Below are 12,197 nucleotides of genomic sequence, written 5' to 3'. Positions count from 1 at the left end.
ATAGCCAGAGCACACTGCTCCGGGATCCCGCTGGCAGGGCAGTCCTGATATTTGTGTGGAGATGGTGAAGCCAGTTATTACCAGTATGCAGCTGCTGCAGATTCCACTTAATGTGCACCTTTCATCTCCAAAAGCCATCTCTTAGGGAAACAATACCCAGCCCTACCCATCGTTTTGAACTCACCAGGTGGGGGGCTGCAGACCTGATATGAACTGAACAGGTGCCTTGACATGGGTGGGGGTGCAATTTTTTTATGCACTGTGAGGCTATCTTTCAATACATATGGTAAAACCAATGTCAGCAGGTTTCAAGCATATGCACAAGGGCCAGACAGGTTGTATGTGTGGCTTCTTTTACATTTTAATGGAAAAGCTGTGAAAGACAGATAAAGCCAATAATAGAAAATGGGAAACGTGGCCAACGTGCAGGAGGCACAGCACACGCTGGCCGATCAGATACTGTGGGCAGAGCGGACATTCCCAGACTCCTTAGTTATTGTTCTTGGTGACTTTAACAAAGGAAACCTCAGCTATGAACTCCCCAAATACAGACAGTTCATAAAGTGACCAACCAGGGAGGGGAACATTTTGGATCACTGCTACACCACAGTAAGCAGTGCCTATCACGCCATCCCTCAAGCTCCGCAGGGACACTCTGACCACGCCATGGTTCACTTGATTCCTGCATACAGACTGAGGACATCAAAGCAGTGGACCAGTGAAGCTGTAGAGAACCTCCAGGCGTGCTTGGACTGCACTGACTGGGATGTTTTCAGGACTGCTACCAACAGTCTGGATAAGTACACAGAGGCTGTGACGTCCTACATCAGCTTCTGTGAAGTCAGCTGCATTCCAACACGGACCAGGGTGAGTTATAACAATGACAAAACCTGATTCACAGCTAAGCTCAGACAGCTGAGGTTGGAAAAGGAAGAGGCGTTTAGGAGTGGGGACCGGGCCAGGTTTAAGGAGTCAAAAGTACAGGTTTAGCAAGGCGGTGCGAGATGCTAAACAGCTTTATGCAGCGAGACTACAATACCAGCTCTCAAATAATGACTCTGCTTCTGTCTGGAGAGGCTTCAGACCACAGTAGTACACAGTAGTTGTTTAGTCCAGTGGTCCTTGGATTTTTGGGGACAGGGATGATGGTGGAGACTTTGAAGCAGGCTGGCACATGGCATGTCTCCAGTGAGGTGTTAAAAATGTCTGAACACCGGAGACAGCTGATTGGTGCAGTGCTTCAGGGTAGATGTACTTCTCCACATCTACCCTTGGTCCTTCACTACATCCTCCAGCACCTGGACTCACCAGGAACCTATACCAGATCCTGTTTGTGGACTTCAGCTCTGCTTTCAACACCATCATACCGGCCCTGCTTCAGGACAAGCTCTCTCAGCTGAACGTGCCTGACTCCACCTGCAGGTGGATCACTGACTTCCTGACGGACAGGAAGCAGCAGGTTAAGCTGGGAAAACATCTCTCTGACTCCGGGACCATCAGCACCGGTTCCCCTCAGGGTTCTTCTTCTTTCCCCCCCTTCTCTTCTCCCTGTACACCAACAGCTGCACCTCCAGTCAACAGTCTGTCAAGCTCCTGAAGTTTGCGGATGACACCACCCTCATTGGGCTCATCTCTGGTGGAAATGAGTCCGCCTACAGGTGGGAGATCGACCATTTGGTGACCTGGTACAGCCAGAACAGTCTGGAGCTCAATGCTCTGAAGACAGTGGAGATGATCGCAGACCTCAGAAAGAGCCCAGCAGCACCCTCCCCCCATCATCCTGTGTGACTCCTTCCACTTCCTGGGCACCATCATCTCCCAGGACCTCAAGTGGGAACTGAACATCACCTCCATCATCAAAAAGGCCCAGCAGAAGATGTACTTCCTGCAGCAGCTAAAGAAGTTCAGCCTGCCAAAGACAATGATGGTGCACTTCTACACCACCATCGTTGAGTCCATCCTCACCCGGTACGCTGCTGCCACCGCCAGGGACAAGGGCAGGCTGCAGTGTATCATTCGCTCTGCAGAGAAGGTGAGTGGCTGCAATCTTCCTTCTCTACAGGACCTGTACGCGGACTCTGAGGCGTGCAGGAAAGATTGCAGCGGACACAAACTGTTTCAGACTCTCCCTTCTGGCAGGAAGCTGTGGTCCATGAGGACCAAAACCTCTTACCACAACAACAGTTTCTTTCCGATGGCAGTGGGCTTCCTCAACAAGGCCCAAGTCCCCACTGTCAGTGTGTCTCATGCCCCCCTCCCCAAACTTGCACACACTCATACACTCTCCTGACCCCACACTTTACAACAATGCTCAACTGTGCTTTATGCTCATGTTGCCAACTTTTGCACATACTTGTCAGCATTGTATTATTGTATCCTTTTATATTTGTATACCTGTAATTTATTTTTTTTATCTCCTTACATTTTATATATTTATATTACTATTTATGTTATGTGTACTGTAAGCACCAATTCATACCAAGGCAAATTCCTCGTATGTGAAAATGTACCTGGCAATAAACCCGATTTGGATTCTGAAAACTGTCTATGCTCCCACAACCAGAAACCAAAAGAGACATTTTTCAGGCTATAATATCTGGACCTGCCCTTTGGAAGACAATCTCTTCAGACCCACATGGCTTCACACAACCCCCCTCAAAAACTGATATTAAAGATAAAGATATTAAAAGACCACAAGATAAACAGTTATGATATGTTCACATTTATTGTGCAGTGACTTTTATATACATACATTTTATACACCTAATTTACATGGACAGAAATAAATTAATCTGCTAATGTTCTTTAACCCATCTGGGCTTTAGTGTTGCCGCTGACTGGACACAGCACACATTCGAGGAAGAAAAGCAAAATAGTTCCATGTGACACATGAGTGACAAGGCAGTACTACGCGTTAATGTTGTCTACTTTTCATTAGTGTTATATCTTACACATACAAAGAAGCAGTTGGTAAGAGTTTTAAATGTTTGATAACTTCTTAAAACATTAAAAACCATCTATAGGAATCTATGAACGAAAGTTTGAGAAAGGCCAGTCATCACAAAGCACTGCTTTTGCTTTCAAAATCGGGTGACAAGGTTGTTCAATAAGGTAAGACAACAGAACAGACTCCATGACAGCTTTAAAGTTGGACAGTCTGTTTAAAAAAAAACGTGTCACCCTTCTCAATACTCACTTTGGACTCATTCCCAATCCATATGTTTCAGACATGGATTATATATTTTGTTGCTATACATTTTACAAGCACCAAATTTCTTTTAGCATTTTTTTGAGGACACTTCTGATTTCTACTTTTTGCAATGTAGAAACAATATCAAGTATACATTTTTTGGTAAAACAAAACAAATAGAAAGTTAAAATTTGTGAACAATTCAATGCTGACAGCAGGTAAAGGAGACTTAAAGTTATTAATCATTTAAAACCACTTTATTTTAGACGGATCATTATGCACCAGTTAGACTCAACATTTAACACAAAGCCTCACTTTTTTATACCAGCATGATATAGAGGGCATAATGTTATCCATTAAGGAATAACTGTTTCATTGATGTATTTTTTTATTTTAAATACAAAGTTCTATTTGTTATGCAATACATTATCAATATATTGCTTTTCATAATATTTTGTTGTAATTTAATGTCTAAAATAATGTTTGTAAGATGACATATTCTGATGTGGTTTGGTCTTTATTTGTAGTCTTATTTTTATACCTATGTAGCTGAGTCAATTAGCCTGAGGATACTTAGTAAGTAGCTACCAATGTCTCAGACAACGTGGCCAAACAAATGCCCTGCAGAGGTTAAAATTACCAAAGGATCTTACAAACTGCATCTTTAATATTAGAGATGACTATTACTATTGTGCTACATACAGTATTGATCACTGACAGACACATAAAAGATAAAATACAACTTGGCTAATTAGTGTGTTCTTTATAAAAAAGTAAATCGCACGAGCTAATGTGAAAACCATCTTAACCAGTGTAAATTGTAGTGTGTGTTAACGATACAAAATACATTAACTTGAGCGGCTGGAGCCCACACGTCAAAAATGTGGGCAAGAAAAAAATAAAAATGTAAACCACTGGAGAAATCATCTCTAGGTTTCCCATATACACAAACATTAACCTGCTCTCATATTTTCAGTCTGAAGGAACTGACAGGTAGTCTAATGCTCTACTGCTAGCGTATGATACACTGACACTAACTAGAGTGACATGCCAATGAAACACGAAACAACACATCAACTCCAGCCTCCTCTTACCATACAGAAACACAGAGAAGGAATTTACAGGATACATTGATGGGTCTTAAGCACTAAACTGCTGCAAGCAGCAAGAACTCTAAGCTATCAAAACATGCAGCTTGTGGCAAGTTTCTACAGTACTATTCAGTAGTTGTTGGTGGTAAATGGCTGTGTGAAAACCCAGAGTTTCTATTTTTTATTACTATTTTTTCTATTACAAGATAATGATTTTCAACATGGCTCTGTTGTTCCATTAGCCTCGCACGCAATCTGGACAGACGCTCTCATTAAAAGGTGAACAAATAGTCACATTGCAGCCATCTTATCACCACACCACACAGGAACATCTGATTATTGCACACTAGCACTGAACTTGCAAACGTTCATGCAGGATGTATGAGAAACACACTACACTCAAATCAGTGGTTGCTCACTATGTGACAGACGACCATACAGTTCTTTGGAAGACTAAAATACATTTTTTTCAGAGGGTCGGAGACATAACTACATGGCACACTACTGAGACGCTTGTATTACAACCTACGGTGGCAGAAGGAGAGGTGCAATGATGTTTTAGGAAATTAATATTAACACGAACCCAACTGACGACGATTGCGTTACAGTACTTTCTTTAAAAGTAGAAAAAGAGGAGCGTTTAAGATGATAATTGCACCAAGGGGGAAAAGAGGAACGAGACCATTTCTGTGAGGGAATTTAGCAATCTCTTGTTCAAGCAAATTCTAGCGTCTGCATGTAAAATATATTACATCCATATCCAACATTCATAGCATTGTTTCTGTTAAAACACAAAAATAGTTAAGACTCACAGAAAGAATCCCAGCAAACAAAAAAAATAGATGCCAGGGGTTCATCTGCTTAGAGATAAGAGTTTAAAATTATTGTATAAAGTAACGGCCAAACAAGGACATAAATGCAATCTTTCAGACACGCTTTTCCTCACAAACTATTCCACACATTAGACTAGTGACAAGTGAAACGGTCGTAAGGCGAAACTGTGGTAGAAGGATAAGAGGAGGAGAAGTGAGATTTAGAAGGTGGTGTGGTGATGGACCTTGTGTTTAATGGACTGTGGATCATCTTCACTGCAGCTCAAGGGGATTGAGAGCCAGACCTGTAGCTCTTAAAGCTGCCCAGCAGACTCTGCACCCCCTTCTTGACCCGTCGAGCCACAGAGTCAGCGGGAGGAGTAGGCAGGCAAGAGCCTAGGCTGGGCGGACGTGCATCCAAACATTTCTGATAGCGAAGCTATAATAAGAAAACACACACAGCATAAATTATGTATTACAGACAGTAGACTAAACTCAAAGACTGGCTTGTGCATGTAAACAACATTTGCGCCAAATAAGTTCCCAACTTTGGGACCCAATAAAGTTAAGTCTTCAAAAAACAATTAAAATACAAATAACGCACTTCTCAAGTGTCTTCCAATGAATCATTTATATATCCTGTATGGTTTTCCTCTGACTCACCATGCAAGCAGCCTGTACAGCCTCGCTCAGACTGGCAGCGTTGGGTTCACACCAAAACATGTGACAGGTGAAATCTCGGGGACCCTCCGCCATGATATAAGCAAAGGTGTGGACGTCCTTTCCCACACCCATGAAAGACAGGAAGCGCACCCTGCACTCTGACAGCACCTCCTCGTTCTGGGGTTAAACATAGAAAATTACAGCAAAATTAATCATAATGTTATTTAAATACTTTGTTAAATAAAGTCACGACATGATATGTTATTTAAATCTTCCTCAACTGGTGCATGCTGAAAGTAATGCATTAACATTTTACACTTAAATATATTGCCAACATCACTGTAAAGGCACATCCTGATGAAATTTAGCCCCTTAATTAAAATCACCATATCAACCTCTCTGAGTCCATGCCATCAGTTTGATGTTTACCTGCTTTGAAAGTATTGTGAGGGTGGCTGGTGCGACATTCACAGAGACGGGAGTCCAATCACTTTTATCTTTACTATTCACTGCTACCTCGAGCGCATCATTGATAATGTCCATACCTGAGAAATGCGTACAAGAGCACACAATACATTACATTAACTTAACATAGAAAACCATAATCCTGATCAGGACACAGAAAGTATAGTTAACATTTCAAGGCACAAACAGCTGAAGCGTATAACTCATTGTATATTTGATGGTGTTTTCTTACCAACTGGCTTAGCCACAGCTTCACAACCAAGGTAATAAACATGGAAGTGCTGGAAGTGTTCATTTTTCGGAGCAGGAAATTCTGTTAAGAAAAGAGAAAACATTAAGTGATCTGTTTCCACACTTTGAATTGTGAGAATATTCAATTTGTGTAAGGCCTTGAAGGTACTTTTCTTTACCTTCAACGGGGATGACCACAGGGTTACTCGGGTCAGAGCTGAGCCTGCTCACCCCTGGCTTGGTCGCCTTCCTCTCCATCATTATCTAAAGTCAAATTACAGGGAGGAAATATGTCAAAAACATCAACTAAGAAATCCATAGTTTATCATGAACAAAGAAATGGCATTGAATTCATAATGAAAGTTAAATCCAACTGTGGCTGACCTTTGAACACATTTCGTGTAAGCTGGTGGCTATGTTCTTAGCAGGTGAATCACAGCGGAAAACATGACACTTCAGAACTTGGGTCAAATTGTCTCGAGCCACATAAGCAAAATCCCTACAGGTGAAATCAAACGGAAAAGGTCACATTAACATACTGAATCATTAATATAGCATAATAATGTGTGAACCAGTTTGAACAAATATATGCACTTAAAGCAAGCACACACACATACACACACACGCTATTGCCAGTAACAAGATCACAAAACAATTTAATTAAACTTTTAAGCTAGTAAACATTGATGTATACCTTTCCCTGCTCATGATGGAAAATGCAGCATGAAAGAAAAAAAAAATACAATTGTCAAAATATAGTAGACAAAGCAGGCAAAAACAGTCAGGGTTATCTTTGTTTGCAATGTTCTTAGCAATCCAGCAGAGGGCAGCAGCATGCAATAAAAAAAGTACACACAAGAGTACATTGTGCCCACCATGACCAGTTTCTTCAAGAATGCCCATGATTCATGAATGACTCATGGCTACAGGAAGCTGTACATTATCTTAAAGGGGAATCACCCACTTAATGCAGACTCAATCGGATAATGGCACAACATTCAAACAAGTTAGAAAAGGCCGTCTCTCCTCACAAGTCGTAAATTTACCATAATGCACCTACTGTAAATTCAGTTAAGTGTAAGCAAAAGTTAGAAATTTTTTTCAAATGGAATACAATTGGCCAATGATCAAGCTAAGTCTTTTGGAAGCATGGTTTATTTAAAGCAAATTTTAAATAGTTTGATAAATCATGTGTAGTTCTGCCATCTTGATTTTGGACTTGTACTGTGGCCACTGACCTGCCGTTGTCTCTGCCAACACCCCAAACACGGATGCTGCCTATAGGCTGAGCATGAAGCAGAGTCTGGCCCAGTGGGTCGATCAAGTTCATAGTGTCATTCTCCAGGACCATCAGCATGTCCTTACCCTGTCACAACACACACACTGTTAATATGAGCATCCTGGCATATAGACATTTCATCTATCAGAGTCATTTGTCAAGAAATCTATGCAAGCATTAGTACATTACGATTACGACTTAACGATTTGAGGTATTTTGCTTTAATCCGAAATTTAATTCCGAAAATTCTGAATTTTAAAAATTTGTTAATGAACTATGCTATGAACTATTATAAAACTGTCTGAAATTATCAGTGTGACCTTAAAACTTCTGACAAGTAAACAGCATATTCAAATGTATCTATATTAAAGCAGACATTAGATGAATGGTCAGTGAAGTGTCTATGCAACTCAGTAAAATCCCCTCACCTCTCCCCAGATACCGGCAGTGTCGTGCAGGTTGTGTTTGTGATAAGAGAGCTGTCTGATGCAGTTGTTGACAGCAACACTACTCTTGCCGGGTGCCATGTCCTCCTCAGACATCTCTACCCAGCCGAGGGAACGCACAGCAAAACACTGTCAATACAAATATGCAGCACATTAGCACAAAACTGAACAGCACAGAGAAGATGAAGAAAAATTAAGTAAGCAAAGGGTGGACATTTTGCATTTGACCCATCCTAAATATTTCAGAGTGGTTTTCAGCCACAACGAAGGGCCCACAGACCGGTTCTGAGGAGAGTCTTTTGTGTTAAGAGCAATGACACTATTCATCAAACTCTATCTGGATTTGATACCCTACTTTACTCTCAACATATTTGGGAAATACAACATGAAACACTGATTTACCTTAGTTTCTATATCTGTGCAGAGTGGAGCAAGCTTCTCTTCTTCCTCAGACTGAGAGCAATTGTAACTGCAATGACAGAGAGAAAGAGATAAGGATAAGAAACAAGAAGACAGGGGGCAATAAACTATCTACAAACTAATCAAAAAGCTTTATCAGGACATACTTCAGGTTGATGGATGCATAGCGTAGAGTTGCTCCTTCAAACTCCTTCAGACTTTGATCAGATGTAACCTCTACCTCCTCCTGAAGACACAGACACGTAGAAAAACAACAGTTTTTAAAAAAGAAACTTTCAATTTAATCCAGCTACAAGATTTTCAGCCTTGAGAGAGACGGAGACAATTCACCACTTAGTGAACATGAACTGTGAAGTAACCTGTTTTATCAGTTGCCATTTTATGTAGACTTGACCATGAGCTGCGTGAATATGCTCAAAATACAATCCCAAACTATTTGTTGTCACCAAAATGTGAATATGTACAAACTCGTCTCCACTGCACTTCATTACATTCGTGCCACGACTTACCTTCCACAGTTCCCCCTCACCAGCTCCTTCATCTGTGCTGGAAAGCTGAGCCCAGGATTCCTGGCAAATGTAACACAGGATATTAGTGTCTACAGACTCACATGACATTGCCTCTATCCAAGCAAAATGTGTGTTCAAAGTCACCTCATGCTCCTCACAAGGTGTAGTCTCCAGCGACATAGTTGAGGACATCATGGAGTCGGCGACTTTACCCAGGGGTGAAGGAGGCTCCCACTGTGTGGTACCCGTGGGGATGTGCCAGTAGTATGTGCCGGATGTATCTCGCACCCTCATCCATCCTGAAGGCAGGTCAGTGTCTGTCTCAAAAGCACTGGAATCCCAAAAGGACTCTGAAAGACAGGAAGCAAAGGAGAAGCACAGAAAAGATAAAGTGTTGGTTGGAAAAAGAAGAAAAAAACAAAACAAAAACACACTTATCATGTAGGAAGAGAGAAGAACAAACAAGGACTAAACACAGATTCTGAGACTGAGAAATTATATTGCTGAAGATAAACTTTATAACATTGTTCAAACTACAGGTGACAAAGCATCTAGTGTTACATTTGTTATGAAGTTATTTCACCTAATTGTTGTTGGTACAAAGGGTCATGAAAAGATTACTACTATGCACTATACTTTGGTATTTTCAACTGCTATACCTTACTATAATATTACTGAAGACTGATAAAATGAGACTGCAATGGCATGACCAACCAAAGTGTTCAACCTGACTCACCAAATCAACATTGTACAAAAGCAGAGCATGGAAACTGTCTCCAGTGATTTTATATATATATATATATATATATATATACATACATACATACACACACATACATACATACATACATATACACACACACACACACACACACACACAGAGATTTCACCCCACTCTAGCATACAGTTCAATATAAAAAAAAACATCCATTGGTTAGAAAACATTATAGATTTTGTTTAATGAAGGTTGTTGGAATGAAAAAGAGGGCCTTGGCCTCTTACCATTATCAGTTTTCAGTAAATGATTAGAAAAACATAATATGCATACTACAGGCCTTTGCACATCAAGTCCAAAGCCAATTGAAAATCTTCCATTTGAAAGAAATGAACAAACCTGAAAGATAAGACTTGCAGCAGAAAACAGTGAAAGGGGGAATTAAAGTAAAGTGGTGCCCTTTTATCCAATCTGCAATTCATCTATTCAATGCTAATCTACTCAATAATTTCTTTTATGAAAGCATATACAGATGTTTACATCATGTCTTCTCCATCTGTAATACTATGTTTTTTTTCTCTTTTGAATGCATGTTTTCGTCTGTGCAAGCTGTGACATCCAACTGCTCTTCCAGGCATGTCTAATGTTGTATTATACTAAAATACGATCCAATAATATAATACCGTGCAGTGAAAAAGGGGCTTTAAATGTGTGGCCTATTTACCTCTGTTGCCATTTGGAGAGCTGTCAGCTGTGTTGTCCTGAGACAGTGCAGGCCAGCTGGACTCTTCATCATTTGGTGTCCCATTCATGTTGGAGAACAGGAGGCAGGCATTTCTCCCCACAACACTGCCCTCTCTCTGAGACTCCACATTATCCTGTTCTCCTGTCACTCCTGTGGCATGCCCTGATGTCTCTTCATCTTCCTCTGATTTGTTTTCCTTCTCTTTGCCATCTTCTCTCTCTTTCTCTTTCTCTTCTGTGGACTCCAGAGTGTCGATGAGAAGCGGCTCATTAAGGATGTTCTTGGACTCCTCCTGACTGAGACCAGGGGTCATTGCTATTTTGGGAGACTTGGTCTGCTCCTCGTTTCCCTGTTGATCTTCCTGAGTGGTGGTCTGATGAGGGAAGTCTTCCTTGTTCCCATTCTGGCTGATATTGCAGTTGTGGTCCTGGTCCTGCTGGTTCTCGGCTACTTTCCGCAGCTGGTTCCGGCCTTCCTTCACCCACTTTGCATTGTTGCCAGTGGATTCCTGGTCGCACCAGTGGCTGCTGTCATTCAGCTTGTTTTTTAGCTCTTCTTCTTGTTTTTGTTTATTCACGACATATGGCATATCTTCATCATCATGGCCGCCCATGGTAACTTTCCATGTAACAGTTGCTCTGACGGAGAAAGAGGTTGAGATTTATTAGCATTCTGTAACATGCTAGCTAGCAAGCTAGCGATAGAGAGAGACTCAATCAAGAGGTTCTCTTCAGAGTTTGAGAAAATATACTGCGGCTGCTGGCTTCGAATATATTCAGAAGAGTTACCTACGCTACCAAAACTCCTTAAATAAACTATAAAGCAACTAACGTTAGCAACAATTCAATCTGAAGACTGAAGTCGGTTTCCTTTTCGTCTATTCCGGGTTGGCAATTTCTGCGGTTACTTTCACCGTTTGCTTTTTCCGACGAATATGAACCGTACTTCAGCAGCTTCACCTTCCGTTTGCCAACACGACTTTTTTCTCTCTTGATATTAAGCTCAATAAAGTGCAAATCAGGAACTCGGCCCATAATTTTACATTCAATCAGCTGGCTGTTAAATAAAATCCAGCATTAAAAGCACACAGTGCACTAAAATACTACGATATTCTTGGGATGCCATCGCCGCAGCTGGATATAACGGGCTCCATCCGCCATCATTACCGTCGTGATCTTGGCTAGGCTAATTTTAGCTCCTCGGCAAGCTAGCTAACGTTTCCAAACAGGGAAATCAAAGCGAGCTCGGTGACAGTAATTTATCAAGCTTATGGTAAGAATTTTGACTTACCAGCTACGCCAAACCTCCTGTTGTCGAAATATGCTGAACGGTGCGATCTTACTACATATTTCCACGACTCGTCAGGACTCGTTTCGAGGTGGTGTTTTCTGTCAGTGGGCTCGACTAGTGATGGAGGACGAATCTGCGTCACGGATTGACGTCACAGCCAGAGCCCACTGCTGCCCCTCAGGCAAAGAGCATGACAGGAACTTGCTTATAAAAAAACACTTTCAGACTGTTTCTGGATATATAGATCCGATGATGCATGTTTTCAGATCATCAGAACCAAAGTCATACAAAGCATAATGGATAGCTTCAGTACAAACAGCTAGATCTACAAGATCTGATAC

General features: G+C 41.3%; 1 protein-coding gene across 2 annotated transcripts; it reads right to left on the bottom strand.

Moving 5' to 3' along the window:
• Positions 1-2,706: 2,706 nt before the first annotated feature.
• apbb1 (amyloid beta (A4) precursor protein-binding, family B, member 1 (Fe65)) lies at positions 2,707-12,013 on the bottom strand. 2 transcript variants are annotated; one of them, XM_038692993.1, is made up of 15 exons: positions 11,857-12,013; positions 10,546-11,204; positions 9,251-9,456; positions 9,107-9,166; positions 8,744-8,823; positions 8,580-8,646; positions 8,160-8,306; positions 7,691-7,818; positions 7,147-7,152; positions 6,837-6,951; positions 6,632-6,716; positions 6,454-6,534; positions 6,186-6,301; positions 5,757-5,933; positions 2,707-5,532 (listed from the first exon to the last, which is right to left on the bottom strand). In XM_038692993.1, the coding sequence occupies exons 2-15, from the start codon at positions 11,177-11,179 to the stop codon at positions 5,377-5,379; spliced, it is 2,058 nt and encodes a 685-aa protein (XP_038548921.1). In that variant the 5' UTR covers positions 11,180-11,204; positions 11,857-12,013; the 3' UTR covers positions 2,707-5,376. The 2 variants fall into 2 exon arrangements, with proteins under 2 accessions (XP_038548921.1, XP_038548922.1); XM_038692994.1 differs by lacking the exon at positions 7,147-7,152 and having other exon boundaries at positions 5,377-5,532.
• Between the last annotated feature and the right edge of the window lie 184 nt (positions 12,014-12,197).

This window comes from Micropterus salmoides, unplaced genomic scaffold (assembly GCF_014851395.1).
Source record: "Micropterus salmoides isolate LMB-PRFRI ecotype aquatic unplaced genomic scaffold, ASM1485139v1 Ms_hic_scaffold_3, whole genome shotgun sequence".
Classification (NCBI taxonomy): domain Eukaryota; kingdom Metazoa; phylum Chordata; class Actinopteri; order Centrarchiformes; family Centrarchidae; genus Micropterus; species Micropterus salmoides.
This window is presented reverse-complemented; position numbering and strand designations above follow the sequence as displayed.

What these genes read in the sequence shown, in the direction of transcription:
- apbb1 (XM_038692993.1), bottom strand. Translation starts at nt 11,179, where the DNA reads ATGGGCGGCCATGATGATGAAGATATGCCATATGTCGTGAATAAACAA. An exon ending in GCACAGATATAGAAACTAAG is followed by an intron (nt 8,307 to 8,579) that starts GTAAATCAGTGT and finishes TTGTATTGACAG; the next exon opens with TGTTTTGCTGTGCGTTCCCT. An exon ending in TACACGAAATGTGTTCAAAG is followed by an intron (nt 6,717 to 6,836) that starts GTCAGCCACAGT and finishes ATTTGACTTTAG; the next exon opens with ATAATGATGGAGAGGAAGGC.